This window comes from Pelobates fuscus, chromosome 9 (assembly GCF_036172605.1).
Source record: "Pelobates fuscus isolate aPelFus1 chromosome 9, aPelFus1.pri, whole genome shotgun sequence".
Lineage (NCBI taxonomy): Eukaryota > Metazoa > Chordata > Amphibia > Anura > Pelobatidae > Pelobates > Pelobates fuscus.
Genome location: NC_086325.1, coordinates 71257485 through 71279773, shown reverse-complemented (window position 1 = coordinate 71279773; position 22289 = coordinate 71257485). Strand labels below are relative to the sequence as shown.

Genomic DNA, 22289 nt, shown 5'->3' with positions numbered 1-22289 from the left:
TCAGCCTTCCTCACATTTGTTTTTTGCTGTTGATCCAAAAGAAGGCAAAAAAACCCAGTTTGAAGCATTTCCAATTTTGCAACAAGCTAGGAAAAAAATTCCTTCTTGACCCCAGAATGGCAGTCAGATTTATCCTTGGATCAAGCAGTTATTACCCTACATTGAAAGATTATATCCTTGAATATTCTGTTTTTGCAATTATGCATCTAGTAGCTGTTTGAACATCTGTATGGACTCTGATAAAACCACTTCTTCAGGCAGAGAATTCCACATCTTGATTGTTCTTACAGTAAAAAAACACTTCCTTTGCCTTAGACGAAATCTTCTTTCTTCTAGTCTAAACGCATGACCTCGTGTCCTATGTAAAGTCCGGTTTGTGAATAGATTTCCACACAATGGTTTGTATTGGCCTCGAATATATTTGTATAATGTTATCATATCCCCTCTCAGGCAACGTTTTTCTAAACTAAATAGGTTTAAATTTGTTAACCTTTCTTCATAGCTGATATGTTCCATTCCTTTTATTAATTTTGTAGCCCACCTCTGCACTTTTTTTAGTGCCATAATATCCTTCTTTAGAACAGGTGCCCAAAATTGCACAGCATATTCAATGTGTGGTCTTACCAGTGATTTATAAAGAGGCAAAATGATATTCTCGTCCCAAGAATGAATGCCCTTTTTCATGCATGACAATACCCTACTGGCCTTGGCCACTGCTGATTGACATTGCACATTGTTGCATAGTATGTTGTCTATAACAATTCCCAAGTCCTTTTCGTGTGTTATCCCTAATTCGCTTCCATTAAGGGTATACGTTGCTTGTGTATTTTTTACGCCGAAGTGCATAACTTTGCATTTTTCAACATTAAATTTAATCGGCCATTTGAGTGCCCAGTCCTCCAGTCTATCTAAATCCCTCTGCAGCAAAGTAATATCTTGCTCACATTGTATTATTTTACAAAGTTTTGTGTCATCTGCAAACACTGAAACATGACTTTCAATGCTGTATTCAAGATCATTTATAAACATGTTAAATAGAAGGGGTCCCAGAACAGACCCCTGCGGGACACCACTTGCCACCTCTGTCCAGCTTGAAAATTTACCATTAACGACAACTCTTTGTACTCTGTTTTTAACACCTTAAGGACACATGACATGTGTGACATGTCATGATTCCCTTTTATTCCAGAAGTTTGGTCCTTAAGGGCTTAAGCCAATGTTCTACCCAAGAACAAGCATTTTCATCTAGACCGATTTCCTTGAGTTTGAACACTAATCTTCTGTGTGGAACTGTATCAAACGCCTTGGCAAAGTCCAAAAGATTACATCCACTGCAACACCCTGATCTATACTTCTACTTACTTCTTCGTAGAATGCAATTAAGTTAGTTTGACACGACCTGTGCTTCATAAAACCGTGCTGATATCCACTCATCAGTGAACAGGACTGTTTGAAAATTAGTCTTCATGTATTTTTCTGCCCAATGCAGCAGTTTCTACTTGTGAGCATTGGTTAGTGGTGGCCGAATAGAAAGTTCATGCACAGTTGCAATACTCTGGAGGACTCTACACCTTGATGTCCGTGGGACTGCAGAGGCACCAGCAGCTTCAAATATCTGTTTGCTGCTATGTAATGGTATTTTAGCAGCTGCTCTCTTGATCCGATGCATGAACCTGTCTGTGCTCTGAATCAGCCACAAATCTCTCAATAGTGCGATGATCACGCTTAAAGGACCACTATAGTGCCAGGAAAACACACTTTTTCCTGGCTCTATAGGGTCCTTGGGTCCACCCTCACCCTCAGGGCCCCCCTCCCCCCAGGCTCTAGGGGGAAGGAAGGGGTTAATCCCTTACCTTTTTTTCCCCGTGCCGGCCTCCCTCGGCACTGGGGACTCTGCTACTCCTTTCCAGTCATTGGCTGAATGCGCGCGCGTTCAGCCAGTCTCATAGGAAAGCACTCTCTCTGAAACTGCTATGTTTACAGCAGAAAGGGTTAATCCTAGATGGACCTGGCACCCAGACGACTTAATTAAGCTGAAGTGGTCTGGGTGCCTTTTCGTGAAATATCTAATGTTTTCATACCTCGTCCAAGGCATTGAACTATTTCACTCTTTTCGGCAGCAGAGAGATCCTTTTTCTTCCGCATATTGCATGAAAATTGTGCTCTGCTTAATAATGTGTTACACCCTCCTTTAGTAGTTTTTCATTAAATTGGGCTCACCTGGCAAACTAATTATCACAGGTGTCCAAGATTGTTTTCAGTGATCAAAAGAGCCCTGAGACTCCAGTCCACCCCTGCCAAATCTGACAAACCTTTTCTCACACAGACACGTCTCGTCGACGTGTGGAGATCCCTACACCCAGCCTCTCGGGACTATACATTTTTTTTCCCCCCACCTGCATCAGTCCCACTCTAGCATCGACATGTTTTTAATTTCCCCCCTCCCTGATCCCAATGGTCAGATCTGCATCCATTGATTCCATCACATGGTATGATAATGCCGACATCACGTTCACTCTCACATTACCAGACATCCAGAAGGTGGTCCTGGCGATTGAACCCATTGTTACTACATAACCCTCTTATTCAGGAGTCTACTTCGCCGACCATCTCTGATTACTTCACCCTAAACAAAGAATCGGTGACCTCGACTAAAATCTTATGGGCAGGGGTGCGGAGCCAGCACCCCGAGCGAGTAGGACGCATCCTGCAGTAGCTCTGCTAAGAAATCCACCCTAACGCTAAATATTGGTGACACACGGCACAATTAACAAGCCACCCAACGCTTCCTGAGTGCCTTACACCATGGGCAAGAAGGCTAAAAAAATTAATGCCGATCACGGCTCGGGATCCAGGGACATCGGAGCTTTTCTATGCACGGCTATCCGGACCAAGTGGGGTTCATTCCGAATAGACAGGCCAAGGCACATACATCCACTTGTGGTGGGAATGCACTCACATAGCGACATTGTGGCAACAGGTAGCGCAGCTCACATACCAGGTACTGCACCGATGGACCCATAGCTGTGGATCCTCTAGACGCCTCAAAAACACTCCACACGTGCCCAAAACAAACTAGTCGCCAAACTAGCACTAGCTAGTCCAGATGTCCCTTCTCTTGACTTGATAAAACGCAAAATAAACAACGCCATGAAAATGGAAAAACTCTGCTCTTGTTCACGATACCACTAAACACTGAGATAAAATATGGGAACACTGGTTGTATGAATTTCCACTTCCCATATGAATAGTCATCCTTGGAGGGGGTGTGGCGGGAACCCCAGCGAGGCCCTTAATGAGAGATCACTCAAATCCGCCCTTCTCTCCCCTTTCTTCTTTTTTTATAAACTTTTTCCCCTTCTCTTGCTCTCCCCTCCTTGTCTCCCCCCCCACACCCCATCACCCCTATACCCGACTCCGCATTGCTGACCTAGATCCCTACCAAAAACCCTTTCTCCCCCCAGTATCTGCCTCTCTACTCAACTACCAACTTTTAATCGCTAACACTTACGCACACTTCCCTGTACGTAGCTGAACTGAAACTACCGACCGCTTACTAGGGCGGCGCATCCTCCTATCATACCCTACGGGCTACAGGAGCCAAGGATCCTCAAACCACTAAATACATACGTGGTCTTGCTCCAGCTATCAACACACCTATAGCTCGCATTCTAAAGCATACATCTGTGTACCCACCCTAAGCCTGCTATTAAGCTCGATGGTGGTGGACTTCCGATCACAGACTCACGTGGTCCTCACCGTTCTTCAGCCAACACGGTATTTCCCTGAACATGTGTAACAATGTACACCCCACCACCCCAGGCTGGCACTTGGGACACCCGACAAGCTATTGACCAACACTAAAATTACAAGATATTCTTGTGTGTATTGTGGTTGTCTAACAATTTTATACTATTTGGAAATGCAGCCTCTCTGATCTAATGTCTATGTTTCTCCTTTCTGTACTTCCTTTTTATGTTAAAATGTCAAAAAGGAAAAATATCATAAATAAAGAAAAAAAATCAATCAGCTTTGCTTTTACATTTTATAAACATGTGACAGCCCTAGACACTAGACAAACTAAAATGTACACACATATGCAAACACACTACAAATGTATACACACTATAAACCCAAATCTTTAATGAAGCCTTGCCACCCCCACCCCCCAAACTTTCATGTTTTTAATTAAAATGGTTCTCGGCAAACTAATGTTTTCCTATTTAAAGTCACAGCAGTGAGCCAGAGCAACACTTCATGGCCGCCTTTTACTGGCAACCAGATTCATTGCCAGCTCTGACTCACCACCATAACCAGATGCAAATAATAGCACAGCTGCATTTCAGCCCTGTGTGCTGTGGCCAGAAACTACTGGACGGTAACAGTGCGTTATGTCTGCTTTAGGTGGCTGAGTTGTGCAATGTTGGACTCAATCTAAAATGCACAACACTAAAGAAAACAAACTTCAAGTTCTCCTGAAGGTCAAATAGTTGCTCTCGAAGAAAAAAGAAAAATCAAACATTACACAATGTCCAAAAATAATATCAAAATATATACTTTCAATTCATAACATAGGTTCAAATATTGCATTGTTTTTTAACCTGCAGCCATTTAAATGGACTCTCACCTACCAAATCATTTTTACTTTGTTAATAGAGGAATATTAAAGATTGAAGTCAGTGTTTTTTTGTCCACCGTAACACCTCTGGAAATTCTCATAATCAGGACTATACAAACAAAAATGGAATGATGTAACAGACCAACTACAGCCATGATATTTTAGAGAGAGTAAGAGAATGGCTAGTAAACGGGTTCATGGATTGCAGGATAAAAACTTACCAGGAAAGGTTAAAGGATCTTAACATGTATAGCTTGGAGGAAAGACGAGACAGTGGGGATATGATAGAAACATTTAAATACATAAAGGGTATCAACACAGTAAAGCAGGAGACTATATTTAAAAGGAGAAAAACTACCACAACAAGAGGACAGTTTTTAATTAGAGGGGCAAAGGTTTAAAAATAATATCAGGAAGTATTACTTTACTGAGAAGGTAGTGGGAGCATTGAATAGCTTTCCAGCTGAAGTGTATTTATTTGGCTGAAGAAAATGTATTGATTTGGACATACTGTGCAGATGAAGGTGCAATTTAAAAAGGTGTGCCCATGTTTGTTTTGTAAAAATCAATGCACAATAATAGAACTACAAACCCCCCCTAACCCCCCCCCAAACTTGAGATCTGGTAAACAATTGTTAACAGTGAAACATATATTTTAAAATATATCAGTCATCTAGTTGCAATCATATTTACAATGAACAGTAAAATAGAATGACTAGATGCCTCACCTGGATCGACTAGGGTCTTCTGATAAATTTCTTTAAGCTTCTTACTCTTTACATTCCTCCCCTGGGTAAGGTTCCGGTACATTTCATACCCGATAATCAAAACGCCTCCGTCATCATGCCACTTCTGCAACATGTACCCCCTTTCTTGAGGACGTTTTATGGTGCAAAGCTCAATGACCTGATGATCACAAAACATTTTTGATTAAGTGGTATTAGGACTGTCCAATTCTGTACACAAACAACTTACAAAGTAAAAGTTTTCTGGCCTTATTAATTAATTATATAATAAAGGCCCTTGACATATTTGAATGGTCCTGACTAAGTACTAGCAGTAAATAGTTTAGACTTTTGAAGAGTCTTTGTAATTGTTCATGGGATTGTTCAATGCAAAAAAAAAAAAAAAACAACAATGCTGTTTAGAAGATTTATCCCCAATGAAAACATGCATGCATTTTATTATGTATTTATTTCACTAGGAATATACATAAAAACAGCTTGCAAAATCTATAGCTGTCTTGCCGGATGCATAGACATTCCCATTCTTCCCAAGCCGAGGCAGGCTTTCTGTGGCTAACAATTAGAGAATTTCCACTTACGCTCAATAAGAAATCTTTGCAGGACTCAGGTGCTTGCCACTGAGCTAAACAACAATGAACTAACAGGACCAGAGGGTGCAACAAGCTTAATTTATAAAAGTGAAATCTGCATTTTTGGCAAAAAATAAATACATTTTAAAAAATAGGGTACACTCTTCATGCAAGTGTCCCTTTAATGCACCAGTCTCATGACATGAAAGCAACTTTACCTGCTTAAACGAGGATCTGGTTAATAGAGTCATGCCCCAATAAATTTTTATGAATTTGAAAACTAGACTGCAGAAAGCTTTATAGAGCAGATTTACGAGATCGACATGAACTGCAAGCACGTCCAAGAGATCTTGATTACAACACTGCAGGCCTTATTGTTATCTAAATGTTATTTTAAATGCTTGTAGAACCAAAAATACACACACCAACAGATATGCAAGTATATGTATAGATCAATAAAGGTTTAGGTTTTTCAAAAGGTTAGTTTAATTGTTTGTCATTATGCTTCGTGTGTTTTAGAATTGAAGTGGCATGCCTTCTTATTGTGAAGTCAATAAATAATAACCAGTTATTTTTTTTATTTTTTTTAAAGCTAGCTAGATTTTTTTTTTTTTTTTACGGAACAAAACTTTGTACTAAAATACACAGGGCAAACCTCTAGCTTATCTTCATCCTCCATGCATTCTTGCCATTTCTCAAATTCATTAATCCAGTTTAAGACTGTGTTTAGGGGACACACCACGATAGCTGTGCTAAACTCCAACTTGTCATTCAGGAGTACAGTATGAAGAAAACTGACCACCTAAACATATGTAAAGGGAACAAGAGAATTAACAGCATTCCATGCTCAAATTACTTAGAAACATTATGGCATTACTAAATTTGACATTAAACTTTTATGCTGGTAACATTAAAGGCATCTTTCCTATGCAATCATGTTCAATATTATCAAAAGACTATGAAAAACAACTAAGCAATCATTTTGTTACATATAGTGCCATTCAATGTAGGTTATCGTCCTTCTGAGTAACATTTCAAAAAAAATACTATACATCGATAACCATATATTTTAGCAGAGTGAACTTTATGCCACCATATATATCCAAAAAAAAAAGGGGGGGGGGGGACATTTTAAATGAGAACACAAAAAAATTCTACATGAAGGCACCATAACACTTCCAGTGATGAATAGTTCTGTCTATAAACTGTCCTTAATTGTGTACTTGACAAAATACTAAAACTATTTCATAAATAAAAAAGGAATATTTTAGTATTAAAAAAAAAAAAAAATATGCATGGCAGAAAACACCGCAAAAAAAACACTCCGATATTAGCTTTTAGATTATTATGAGGATCGCAAGTGCAACTTTTGTTCAGAGGCACACTGATCTTGATCGATAGATATATATACATACACACACGTATGCTCTACTGTACTTTACAGACAGACATGAAATATAATCAAAGAAATAAAGAATAAACAAGCAATATAGGCGCTAAAATTAGAAATATATTAGTGCAAATATTAAAAATGAAGGTAGAGCAGCACCTAAAAGTGCATAAGCTCAAGAAAACACCGTACAAAGAATATAAGATAAAAAGTGCGCTTTGCTTTACCTTTAAAAAAAATTTGTGCAAATCAGTGCATATAAATAGTGCAAAAGAGTGTCTATTCAGTAAAATCACGCCCAATATAACAAATGTGCAAAATTTTGCACATTTGTTATATTGAGTGTGATTGTACTGAATAGACACTTTTGCACTATTTATATGCACTGATTTGCACAAAAAAATTTTTTTTTAAAGGTAAAGCGCACCTTTTTTATCTTATGAAATATAATCAAACTGCAATTTGTAATTTTGGTGAAAAAAATATGACAAAGCTCATCGTATAAACCAGTCGACAGTAGTAGTATATACAGTTGAATTCTACAACTATCACTCATTTTGACATGATATGTCCATTTTAACTTTAACCTGAAGTAGGAATATGCCAACCATTTAATTGCCTGATGCAGATAGTATCTGGAAACACTGAAGCTGTATAAAAAGTGATCTCAATTACTGAAAGTGGGGCAATACCATAGAAACCAGCAGAACCAGCATGCACATTTCATTGGTGACTTTATAGTTCTGCACCACTTTTTAGAACACTTTGATAAACCTCCTCTCTAATTATTAAGGCGTTAAATTCTTACAAAAATTGCATTATGTGAAAATAGACATTTGCAACATGCAATACATATTCACACTAGACAACATATTGAAAATGTACCTGTAAGGTCTTCCCAAGACCCATGCAGTGAGCCAAAATACATCCAGAACCATGTTCTTTTTTTGTTTTCTTCACAGATTCACAGCAGCAATCCCACATGAACTGGACACCTGAAGAAGCATTTAAAACAAAAATACAAGTGATGGCAAAATGATTTACTATACAGAGACATATGCCAGTGGGAAAGATACAATTTATCAATAGAACAAGATACAGTAAAATGAGTAGACTCTAGAAATATTAGTAAACCCAAGACTTGACAAAACCACAGCATAGATAATGTGACTCAAAGCTGGAAATCGATCTTCCTGATGGACAGATGGCATCAAAAGATCTCCCCCAATTGGTCCTCTGGTCAGCCAAGATGCAGGCACTGCATCATGCAGTAATATAGAAATAGATAGGTCTCCCCTATATCCCAACTGTGTCAAGAGAAAGCAATACAAAGGCACAGCCCTGAATTCTGCTTGACTTCAGATAGTAGCTCCTGAACAGTATTGGCCAACAGTGCGCACAGAGAACTATCACTAACTGCTAGTCACCAGGGATCACGTTAAATTATGGTTCAATTTATTTCACATTACTCCATCACTAAGCTACAAGTAGGCTAAGCATTTCTTACCGTCAACCTGGTGAGGTTTAAGTTTTGTAACTATGCTCCGGTGAACTTGAACCATAGGCTCCTTTGTCTCTTCATTTTCATCTAATACTAGTTTTGTTGTTATTGGGCACTTGACAGGAGAAGCATCTTCAACGACGACCATCTGAAAAAAAAACAAGCAAATTAAATACATGCAATGAAATCAAGAAAATTTATTTTCTAAATCGTTAAAGCATTCCTATACAATCTAAATGCAAGTTTACTAGTATGCTCTTTTTGGTCTTGAATTAGGTAAACAAATTATTATGAGGATTATTAAGCAAAACGTTATCAGTGCATTTAAAGTGTTTGTCACCTCAAACATATTTTTATTTCTTATTATGATCGTCTTAATTACATCTCAAGCATTCCTGATTTATTTAAGGGAGCACTCCAGGTACAGTTAAAACTACACCTTTTTTAGTGGTTATGGTGCCAGTATTATATCTGAACAGACTGACAACTTATCTGGGGTTCGCTGGGTACTGTTTGGAACCAGAAGTGTGTAGCCTCTGCTAGCACCATTGAGCTGGGGCTGCAGAGCCAACTCAGGCTTAGCTCATTACTGCAGCTTCTAACAGCAGAACAGGAGGCAAGTGGCCGACACCCAAATAGTTTACCTCCTTACCCCTGGAGGGTAACAAGGCACTCGTGACACCATAACCACCACAGTGGACAGTAATATTATGCTACTAAGTATGTTCGGTTATGTTAGCCATTTAATATTCATTTGTTTTAAAAACATTTATATAATTTTTAGTTTTCTTTGTTTTTATCTGTGTTTCCATAGTGGCTCTGTCACCTCAAACCTGCCTCTCTCATAGTTTCCTCTTTCAGAGTTTATTCTCGTTTACTTCATTTCTGATCGGTTTCTCAATAAAACATGACAGCGTAGGGACTACTTTGTCTTATGTAGTTTTCCTACGCGTGACAAAGAGCGAAGCATAAGACTATCTCCACCATCCTGACAAACCCACTCCTTAACAAGTCCTATAAAAGATTAAATTTAAACGGTTTATTCATTTGAGAAGAAAGTCTACAAACTGGACTCAAAAACAGAAGAAGGTTATTGGACATGTTCAGCAACTTTCTGAAAATTATTTGGAAAGTTTAAAAAAAAAAAAAAAAAAAAGCAGTGTGAGTAGGATTTAATCTACATGTCCTGGGGGCAGGGCCTGACACTCATGGCAACCAGACGTGTGTGTTCTGCCTGAGCTCCTCGTCTGGCCTTCACTATTGCCTAACTACGGCCATCCAGCAGAATTAATCTGCTTGTGGCAGGGACTTACTGAATCCCTGATCTGACGGTTTACTTGGGAGCAGCTGAAAGCAGTGTCAGCTACAGATATTGGCGAAGGGAGAAGTGCAGCCTAGGCGGACGGCCGCTCTCCCTGTCTGTGAGGGTCTGTACACCCACTGCATTCTCCTGCTGCCCAGTCCCCCCCCCCCCCCCCCCCCCCACCCTGGACTGGTGGGGGTGATTGTCTAGCCTGCAACACCCCTCGGAGCTGAACCAAAGCTACGTCAAGCCAGCACACCACCCTAATGGCATACACCACGTGCCCTCCAGATCGCAGCCGCAAACCAGCGGATACCCTACTCAAGCTTGACAAGCTCTTTTATGATTTCTGGAGAAAAATCCACCAGAGCTTACATTCCTCTCAGCAACATGAGGTGCAGAGCAGATAACTTCAGGGCTTACCGCATGGCAAGTCAGACGTCAACCCGTGAACGGGCCGGATACTGGAGGCTGAAACCTGTACGCCCACAAAAGAACCAGGCTGCAGCGTGCTCATCCATTGGTCTGTGTCGCTGGGGTCTGCGAGTGAAACCTCCCTGAGAGCTTGGAACTCCCGGGGGATCATGTCCAGAGCTGATTATCATACATCACCACCTCCAGCGGGCACTGCAATGACACCCTACCAGGCTGAATACAAAAAGGTCGATATGGCCAGAAAAAGAAAGGTGTTTCCCATCGGAGGATGTGGGCTGACGGGAGACTGGCTCATTTAGTATACGGCAAATGTGAAATGTCTTAATTTTCTTTAATCATACTTTTATTTCTGTTATCTCTCATTATTCCCTTCGGATTTGCATTGGCATGTCACTGTAATTATGCAGGGGCCCCCTGGCTGGTCAATCTCCACACTAGCAACATTAACTTATCTTAAGCAAGCTTGATTTTAATGCAGTTTAAGCATACAGCTGCAGTGTCGGTATATCATAATATTACCCTACAATGTTTGACTTCTGACGAGTTGTGTATTATACCTGTTTAACAGTTACTACACCAAAAAAAAACAAAAACAAAAACAAAAAAGGCACTTAGACATAAAAATGTCTTGTTTCTTGAAATGTATTAATCTTGATATAATGTCACTATCTGCATATATGTTATCTGCACTACAAAAATAAAGAATTATAAAAAAATAAAAAAACTACTACATGTCCTAATCAATATAAATGATGATGGCAACAGTTTGTTTATATTTTTCCACAGTAAAAGATTTTAGCCCAAGAAGAAGGTAATGAAGGCACACTACAGAAGAAGGAATGCAAAAATGTATTCTCAATGTTATTGTGTTGCCCTACCTACTTAGGTATCATAGAAACATAGAATGTGACGGCAGATAAGAACCATTCAGCCTATCTAGTCTGCCCAATTTTCTAAATACTCTCATTAGTCCCTGGCCTGATCTTCTAGCTAGGACAGCCTTATGCCTATCCCACGCATGCTTAACTCCTTCACTGTGTTAAGCTCTACCACTTCAGCTGGAAGGCTATTCCATGCATCCACTACCCTCTCCGATATTTTTAAACTTTTGCCCCTCTAATTTAAGACTATGTCCTCTTGAGGTAGTTTTTACTCTTTTAATTTAGTCTCCTCCTTTACGGTGTTGATTCCCTTTATGTATTTAAATGTTACCATCATATTTTCCTCCCCCCACCCCCCTCCTGTCTCACCTTTCCTCCAAACTATACATGTTAAAATGATAGGACCACTGCACCCAGACTACTTCATTGAGAAAAAAAAAAGCAAGCTTCCTAATAAACCCATTGAACCCTCTCATACTGAAAGTCAACCACAGGGTTTTGCAGTTGCACAACATGGGAAGATGATCAAGAAAATCCTTTAGTACACTGGGTTCGGCAGATCCATTGCTAGGACGGTCCCAATATGTCCATGTTCACAAAGACAGACAATGCACGAAACACATTTGTGATTCTATTACCTCTCTCAGTTTCAGACGTTCCTGCTCTCTTTCTGCAATTCTTTTTCTTCTCTCTTCTTCTTCTTTCAGGGCATTCTGAGTTTCTGTCCGAAGCTTATCATCTTTGAGAATCCTTCTAATTTTCTTTCTGCCTTTGGCTGGAGATTTTGAATCTGAGTCGTCGTCGTCGTCATCCTTGTCTCCATCCTCTGAATTGCTCTTTAACAAAAATAACACATGAGATTACATGGAACATGAAAATAAAATAAAAGAAAAAGAAAGTAAATGATTTAACAAAATGTTAAATTCTACCCTTGAGAGGCTTTCATTAAAAACAATACTTGGACAACAAAAAAATTCTAAACAAAACCGATCCAAAATAACTTTTAAAGGGTTAGCAAAGGAAAGACCTTCATATGCTACTTGATTAAGGAGGGAATTCATACATAGAGTGAACACCTCATTTGAAGCCTTATTAGCAAAGAGACTCATTTTGCTTTGAGTTAGAAATAATCACTTCTGATGACACTGCTTACATAAACGGGCATAGTTAAATGGTCAACCTGTTATTAAAAGGAACACTCCAGTTCCCATAACTATTTAATTGGAATGAAGTTACGGTGCCAGCTTACCTCTAGCGGTTAAACCCCAAAGTGCAATTAGGTTCCAGTATCCATGCATAAAGCTATTTATAACTGCAAATATCACCACAGCCTTAGACCTGTTCCTCCACCCCTCACCACAAGAATAATTTTCACTTCCTCCTCTCTCTACGAATACAACATTTTGTACGTTTAGGTCCCAACATTAATGTTCTGACATCCGTTCCAAAGCTGTGAAGGGAAGCCCAAGCTGCAGTGGCACACAAACATAAGTGAATGCTCTAAATACTCCCTTTCTGACAACCATAAAAGGGGTTTATCAATGTGATAGCTGCTTTACAGTTGCTATGAGCTTGTCCTACTCTCAGTCCATTGTTAATGGTACTGGTTTTGCTTATACTACTACATATAACATAAATACCATGAGCTCACAGCTGCTGGTGATGGCCTATTTCTTTTTGTTTTTTGAATGTTTTAAACTTCTCTTTTTTTTCCCCTGTAGCACTCAAAAACTGGGTTATATTTGGCCTGGAATATTTTCCACTAAGCCAATATATATATATATATATTTTATTTATTTTTTACTTATTTTTAAAGTCTTACTGCTGAAATATCCAAAACCGTGAACATCTATCACTATAAATGTTTGAGGAAAAAGTAGGTGACAGTTTAGCACATCTGCAAATTTTTTTATTTTAACTTGTAAGTCACAAATGTTTGAAAAAAATGACTGAGCGATCTCTTGGTATGCATCAGGTCCAGGCCATGTCTAATAACCAATAACAAAATCAACTATACTGACACCATACCCGTGAACTTTGGTGTTTCATATATATAAAAAAAAAATATATAGAAATAAAAATGAGGTGAAAAAAAGTAATCCCACTTAATTAAGGAAACAAGTGCACAGTCATATTCATGTTCTATATTAAAGTTCCAACAAGTTTTTGTCCCAACGTTTAGGACTCTGTCCAAATACATAGATTAAACAACGATTCCGGATATTTATTTTAAGGTTTTTGTTTTTTTTTAACAGAAAAGGCTAACATTTGGGAGATGTAAGAAGGGTCACAGACTCCAACCAAACTAGACAATTTAATAAAGGGACAATCGACTTCCCAAATACACAAAAAAAAAAAAATCACTTGTCTGAAGCCTTTCTAACCCCATCCAGACTTTTTGTAACTGTCCAATCACAGACTTCCAAATGCAGCTCAGTGAGGAATCTTTGCAAGACAGGTGTTATGTGCACCAAGCAGAAACCCCTGATGCACTGTTTCACTGTCATTCCCTTTCACTAGAATTAACTGAGGAGACAATATCAATAGATGGTACCTTGCTTTCACTGGAGGAATCCTGAACCTTAATCCGCCTTCTTTTCTTCTTCTGTTTCTGCTTGTAGCTACGGTTTTCTTCTGCTTCCTTCTTTGCAGATCTAAAATACAAATCATGGTTAAAGTACTTCTAAATGTAGTATGTAACAGGGTTATTCATGAAAGTGTAAATTCACAGTGAATTAATTTGGTGACATTGCCGCTGAGGGTCCGGTGGTCAGGGGTGGCAGGCAAAGGCGAGTTTAGCTGACCCTGTCCCTTGAGAGTGCTGCCATAGTCTTCCTGCCACTCCTCTTTTGTTCCTGGCGTTTCAACATGCGGAAGAGTAAAGCAGTGATGTCTATGGAGGATCCCGCGAGACCTTCCACAAAAAGATAATTTCCCTACAGCCGTCACTAGTAAGGGGAAAGCTGGTCGGCGGTAGCTCTGCCCATCGTCAAGCTTTGTCAAACGGAGGAAAAATACAGAGACAAAATAGACACTATTTTGTTTCAGTATATATTTTGACTGCAGTCAATATGAGTATTTCATATAGATTTGATCTTTATATAATACAGAGGTGTTGAGGTGACAGTGTCACTTTAAGGCCAGAGTAGGTAAACTGAAAGCATCGGTGTATAGGATATATAGTGGATAGCGCACTGAAGTAACCAAGAATGTGTATTAGAGTATTTTTATACAAATAAAAAATATAAGATACATATACCCATAAAGCTGATCTTTATCCAAATGTCTCTGAAAAGAGTAAAGCTTATATAGGGCAATATCGTACTGGTAAATATGCCAATATCAAATATATGTGTACAAATAGTAAGATTTCCTACTCACATTTAAATGAGCCTGTATTCTGTATGCACCTGATGAAGGCGTCTAGCCGAAACGCGTTGTGCTGATTTGTGCTGAACTTATACTTCTTAAATGTAAGATTTTATTATTCATTTTATAATAAATGTTTTAAACATTTTTCCTCACATTTGTTCTTTGATCTCCAATCCTCAGACATATCGGGGAGGAACATACCAACTGAAGGATTTGATCTGTATATCCTACTCATGCCTATATATACTTGAGCCAGTTTGAATACAGGCTCATTTAAATGTGAGTAGGAAATCTTACTATTTGTACACATATATTTGATATTGGGATATTTACCAGTACGATATTGCCCTATATAAGCTTTACTCTTTTCAGAGACATTTGGATAAAGATCAGCTTTATGGGTATATGTATTTTATATTTTTTATTTGTATAAAAATACTCTAATACACATTCTTGGTTACATCAGTGCGCTATCCACTATATATCCTATATATTTTTTGCTTTATGCTTTTCTGTGAAACTGTGTGGTTGATTTTTACTGTGGTTTTAGCAGCACATCATAGCGCCACATTACCACCACCCTCTTTCCTTTTTAGTGAAAGCATCGGTGGCTTACAGAATTTCTCCAGTTTGCCTATTTTGAACTTATATTTTAAATTTACTTTGAGTTTTCCCTTTAAGTGAATAACGGCAATATAGTTATTTAATTGCATAACCCAAGTGAATAAAAACACAGAATTGGCACCTTTGGAATTTCTAGTATAATTATATAACAGATAAGAAAGCAATATATAAATATAACAAACAACAACAAAATAAAACAGTGCAAAAAGCGATAAAATAACCCAAAACTATTCATGTGTTATTGTACAAGTTTGTGTGCGTAAAAATGAAAGCAAACCTTGTTCGAGGGCGCTGGTCATCAGAATCACTTTCAGTTACTGATTCACTAACACCAGACTGACTTTCTTCAGAAGCAGACTCTTCACTGGTCACTGAAGAACACAAGAAATATACATAAACACATGGGTCAATAATACATTCTCTGTTAAATTTATAGAAAAACTCTCAACCTCTGAACTACTAGTTTGCGGAAGTTCTTTAGAAGTGTATAAATACAATTACACAAAATATGAAGTAAAGAAAATACAAATTGCTTCAACCTGTATTGTTGCCAATAAACATGTTTGCAGTGAATAACTCACTGTACAGGTATAATACACCAACAATGAAACAGCACATGAAAAGTAATTTCAATTGTATATATTGCTCAGTCAACAGAAAAAAACATCACACAAGTGTAACACCATAGAGTAGATAGCAGCCATAAGTAGGAAAAAATAGTGTACCCATCATTCAAAAACCATCTATTATCTTGCGTAGTTTAAGTAGAAACATTTTAATCCAATCTATATTAGAACCACATCAAGCAGGCTATACTGGTTTAATGGGGTCCCCCAATGTTTCATAACGAAAATGGATAATTGAACGCTGAACACCATTACACCTTGTGGTTTATTGGGTAAAGTACAGTGGCACAGTAATAAGAACTAGGGATCGACCGCGAGATTTACACAGGGAGATGCAGGAGCTGCGGGGAAGTAAGTAACTGCTTGCTGCGGGCCCCCACTGCACTGCCAATGCCACTGGACCACCAGGGAATGCCATAGCCCCCCTCCCTGGCCAGGTAACAAACAGAGAAGGGGGACAAAAAAATAAATAAAACAAATATAAAAAAATTAAAAATTTACACAACTTACATTTTACAAAAATTACATCCCTTCAGAAACACACACACACTGCATTCACTTTACACACACTACGCACACACACGGCATTCACTTTACACACACTACGCACACACACTGCATTCACTTTACACACACTACGCACACACACTGCATTCACTTTACACACACTACGCACACACACTACGCACACACACTGCATTCACTTTACACACACTACGCGCACACACTGCATTCACTTTACACACACTACGCACACACACTGCATTCACTTTACACATTTTTTCAAAATGTTAAATGTACAGAATATCGGCACGTTATCGGCTATCAGCCTGAAAGTTCACAGATTATCGGTATCTGCTTTAAAAAAAAAATATCGGTCAATCCCTAATAAGAACAGCCATTGTAATGGGTCTGCAGCACAACAGCACTTTAGTGTATTTAAATGACATAACACAATGAATATTTCCACTTCCAAGATCCTCAGAAATGGATGTCACTTTTTATTTTTTAATTCTTCCATAACATTTTATGTATTGTCACCAAATGCTAACCTCTGGAGAGGAAGGCATCAATTTTCTTTAGACAAGACATACCAAGGACTGCACTAACCTCTGTCCTTCAAACACCACACAGGACTATGAAGGACAGCTACTTAAAAGGGACATGCCTCATTTAAAAAATAGGTTTTAACACCAAATGTTGCTGGGACTTATTTTTCTGTGGAACTCTTTGCTTACTTAACTGGGGTGCCTCTGGGAGTCTTCTTTCACCTTCAGCTACTCTTCTATAGTGCATGCAGCCTGTTTATGTTCTACCCTTACGTTGTATTTACCTTGCACTGTGTTCCTCTACCATCTTATTGTTAAGAAAGTGTAGATTTCATTGTACACTTACAATATCTGAACATGTCAATTCAATGCTGATTTCACAGTGTATACTATGTCATCTATTTCTAACATGCACTTCAAAAATAAAGAATTAAAAAAAAAAAAAATAGGTTTTAATTTTATAACCAGGAAACACAAATATACAAACCAAAATAAATAAAGAAAAACTTAACATTATGTAATAAAGGTTTATAAAAACTTACTATAAACTTTGTCAGATTGCATTTTTGGGCACACTTTTTAGCTAGGGGACTTGCTTCACCTGCCCCCTCCTCCCTCATACCCACCCAGCTCAGTTTCAGACCAATCCAGTAATGACAGAAACAGGTCATCTGTGCAGCAGGAGAGAGAAACCTGACACAAAAGCCTGCTCTGCATGATCATACTGATCAGACTCCCTCTTCTCCCCTTGTCAGGATGCTGCAAGTGAAAAGACTTTCGAACTACACATGTGCAAGAAAGTCAGGCATGCCGAATGCGCTTTTCCAGCATTCCTAAGGATAGAACACCGATTGGTTAGATCAGTGTCTCATCATAGAGTGGGTTCAGGAAGCATAAGAAAAAGCAACAAAATCAGAAAAAATAAATCTTATTTACCTTTTTTTCAACTTTCAGTGTGAGGCAACTGTCTCATTCAAATCTAGAGCTTTTAAATGAGACTGTTGTCTCAAAGTGATGCATACCATATATACCTAAAATTTGTTATTACAATACGATTTTTCTCAGCAGTCTTAAAGTCTTTTTACTGGTTTCAGTAATTTTTTATGGAGACCGATTACAGCCTCTGCTCACAGTGATTTTGGTTTCATAATATCATTAAGTATATTAACTAAGATTTCATTTGAGCACGCTCTTTCAAATTTAATATACATCTCCATATTTAAATGATATACATTACAATTTTAAGTTTACTGGCTAGGTCTTAATAGATGTGAATTTCTACTTGCCTGAATTTGCATTTGCCAATGGCTAGTGGAAATTTTGAGTCCTGTATATAACAAACATATAGGGCTCAGACTCTCTCCTATCCATTGGCAAGTGACAATCTAACCCTGGAAAGTAGAAATTCACTCCTGATGGGTACACTGACTTAACGCCTGGCTAGCAGCATAAAACGACTATATATTTATATTTTTGCTTGTATGTTTTAATTTAGTATTTAACAAGATACTCCAATCCACAAACCAGAACCTGTCTAGTAGATAAATCCCCATTGAAAATATGCATGCATCGAATTATGTATTTTATCACTGGGGGTATATCTAAAAACAAGTTGCAAAAGTTGTAAATCTTTTGTCTGAAGCCTTTGCTAGCCCTCCCCTTCTAAAACAGCCGAGATTTTCTGTGGTTGTCCAATGACAGATTCCCAATGCAGCTAAATGAGAAGTCTTTGCTTGCTCTGAGAGACTGCCTGCCTGTTTAGCTACACTGAGTTGAACAGCTAGCAAGTAACAGGACCTGTTGTCTGATTGAAAGCCATGGGCTTAAAATGTTTGATTTCTGTTGAAATCTGCACTTTCTGGAAAAAACAAACAAAAAAAAAAAAAAACACTCTTCCTACATAAAGCACTTCAGCAAGTGCTTTACGGGTCTGGAATGCCCCTCAAGTACAGCTTACCTTTTCTTCTACTTCTTCTTTTACCATCTTTGGAATTTTTAGATTTTTCCTTTTTTTTCCCCTTTTCATCTCCAGACTCTCCATCACTAAAGCTAATCTTGTGTCGCAATAAACGGTGCCTGTATCTTGGCTTCTTTGAAGATTCAGAGTCACTATCTGAGTTTGAGCTTTCTCCATTCTCATCTTCATCTTCATCCTCATCCTCATCACCTGATAAAGCAGAAAATGCAAGGTTTTCTCATTAATTTCCATTAAAAAAAATTTAACTACTGAATGAAATTGTCATGGGATTGATAAACATACTGATTGACTTTAATTCTGCTTGAAAGGAAAAAAGAAATAAAGCATGACAATATATTTAAATATAAGAGTAGAACATTGGGTATCAAAGGCAGGTAGATGTGGCTAGGGATGTATAAACAAACAAAAGTAATTACTAAATGGCAGATAATGGAGACAGCAGGAGTATGGCCTATACATGAAAAGAGCTTCATCAAGCAAAAGTTGTTTTGGTGCTTAGAGAATCCTCTTAAAGGGCCACTCTTGGAACCAAAACAACTTTACGTCAATATAATGGTTGTGGAACCAGGTGTCCACTGGCATCTTCTTACCTCTAACGGTTAAACTGTTTTGATATTAAGTGTAGTTTCAAGGGCCAGCTTTCTATTCTGTGCCTCTTCACAAATGCGAAAGAAAAGGCTTGAGCTGCAGTCATGGTCTAAGAATGTCAGCTGACATTTTCAGCCTATCACTGACCAGAGAGTAATGCTTCAAAAAAAAAAAAAAAGTATTTTTTAAAGACTTAAAGGGAAACTCCAGTGCCAGGAAAACAGTTTTCCCGGCACTGGAGGTACCCTCTCCCTCCCACCCACCAATCCCCGGTTACTGAACGGGTGAAATCCCCTTCACTCACTTACCTGAGGCAGCAGAGATGTCCCACTTCGCTGTCTCCTCCTTCTGATTCCGCCCACCGGCCGAGGAGACCTAACGCGCAGCGCATTAGCGCTCCCCATAGGAAAGCATTGAAAAAGATTTTCAATGGTTTCCTATGGGGAAATGAGCGACGCTGGAGGTCCTCACACAGCGTGAGGATGTCCAGCGACGCTCAAGCAAAGAAAATCTTTGCTAGAAATAAGGAAGTTCCCTCTAGTGTCTGTCTAGTAGACAGCCACTAGAGGAGGAATTAACCCTGCAATGTAATTATTGCAGTTTATAAAAAACTGCAATAATTACAGTTGCAGGGTTAGGAGTAGTGGGAGTTGGCACCCAGACCACTCCAATGGGCAGAAGTGGTCTGGGTGCCTGGAGTGTCACTTTAAAGGCGAGGGGGTGTGGCCGGACCATTACAGCGAGTAGTCTCATGCCTGCGGTGTTCTGTACTCTTAGCGGCAAATCCTACCCGCAGCATGGTGGGGATCTGTACACAAAAGTGCTCCCGAACTGTGCGATGTCATGGGGAAGATGATCAAAAGTTAAAAACCCAACTGGGAGACGGGAGCAGGATTGGGCAAATCTTCCAGGCGCGGCCTACTCCTAAGATGGCAGCCATACCGGACTCCCACAGCTCTACTTCAGAGGAGGAACCTCTGGACGTCCCAGACAACATACCTGAGGCCAGGGATCAGTTATCCATAGTGCCCATGGACTACCACTAGCCGCTAAAAGGGACAGTGAACCTCCTGAAAAATGTGCGCTCCTGGTTTCACACTGATAAGGCAATACTGCGAGAAGACATGTCGGCTGTCACTGACCGGGTGAGAGACACAGAAGAGGACTTATCTACAGCCATTCAACGACAAACTGCCAAGCACACAGGTCCAGAAACTCCAGGCCTCCCACAAGATCCTGCAGAACAGACTTGACATGCTTGACGACACACGGCGCCAATATAAAAATAAGGGGCTCTCACCTGGCGTTATCCAGCACACTGCATCATCAGTGTCACATTCTATCCCTGCCAAGATTTTCTAACAGGGTTAGACACACGGCAACACTGACTCATCTGCTCTATCTAGAAGCAAGTTCAGCTAAATTTCTCTCTAGCCTGTTTTGGCTTTCTGCTGGGAGGTTGGGACTTTATATCACTGCACTAGCGATCAGGAGAAATCAGGCTTTTTGCCAAGGGGTGCCCTCGAAGGAACGAGTTGCTAGGGTCACTAGTGACAGGCAGATAGTCTCCTTTACTATACACCATATTATCTGCAGTTTTCTCTCCACCTCCCCTTTTGAGTATCAGTTTTGTATTTGAGCTTTTCAGTAGCTCAGTCATCCTTTCACACTTTACCAGTATTAGCGATTAAAATACTGCAAATTTACCGGTCCCTCTCAGAACCTTGGTTTAGCAGTCTGAGAATCTGCCAAAAGTTGTTTGGTCAATTTGGCCAATATACTGACTCAGCTACTTACTACCTAAACGTCTATATATATGTGCATTATAAACGGCAAGCTTATTTCATTACAGACCGCTTGCACCACGCTCTACAAAATATCTGACATAAGTGTTTTGGTAAAACTGTCAATTATATCCATACAGCTACTTTACCGCTATAATGTCTCTAAATAGTGTTTTGAAAACGGCAAGCTCATCTATTTAATGATCATACCGCTTGAACACAGACGCTCTGCTATATATATATACTCTATAGCAGGAATTTAGTTAGCAGCTTACACCGCTGTATACACTTTGGTGGCTTTGTATCATTAACAGTATAACCCTTTCGACTTTGTAAGTCACAGTGGTTCACTGTTTTGTTCCACTGTCTCCTGGTGCCACATTTTTTATATATATATTTATATTTGTGTTTTGTTGGGTCACTATACCAACCGCTACTTTTATTTTTAGTTATAATTAAAAGCTAAGTTTTATTGTTGGGAATTAACTACCCACTTTTTCCCACTTTAGTTTCCCTCCAGATTGAGGGAAACCCACTCTATCAGGATTATTTCTACCTATTTTTCCTGTCTTTTCTCTCTACGTTCCTTCTATTATTTTGTATTTTTGGTGAATTTATTTCACTAGGGGTTAACCCCCAAGTAGGAGAAATCCACTTACATATCCCCCTCTCCCCCACCCTTTTTTGACATTAAGGGGCCTTGCTGAATCAATTGATGACAGAGATTCCCCACTTTCTCCGAAGGCTACTCTCTGCAATCCTGCATCCCAGGCAAGCAAAACATACCCCTTCAGAGGGATTCCACAGGCTCCTCAAGTCCACAAG

General features: G+C 39.1%; 1 protein-coding gene across 1 annotated transcript in view; it reads right to left on the bottom strand.

Annotated features, from left to right (window-relative positions):
• ATRX (ATRX chromatin remodeler) overlaps positions 1–22289 on the bottom strand; it is a 131945-nt gene that overhangs the window by 53688 nt on the left and 55968 nt on the right. Inside the window, exons 12-19 of the mRNA XM_063432062.1 lie at positions 19072–19281; positions 15717–15810; positions 13998–14097; positions 12082–12279; positions 8831–8972; positions 8209–8318; positions 6589–6735; positions 5347–5524 (exon numbers count right to left, since the gene is read on the bottom strand). Of these exons, the coding sequence (XP_063288132.1) occupies positions 5347–5524; positions 6589–6735; positions 8209–8318; positions 8831–8972; positions 12082–12279; positions 13998–14097; positions 15717–15810; positions 19072–19281 (1179 nt within the window). The remainder of the gene's footprint in view (positions 1–5346; positions 5525–6588; positions 6736–8208; positions 8319–8830; positions 8973–12081; positions 12280–13997; positions 14098–15716; positions 15811–19071; positions 19282–22289) is intronic.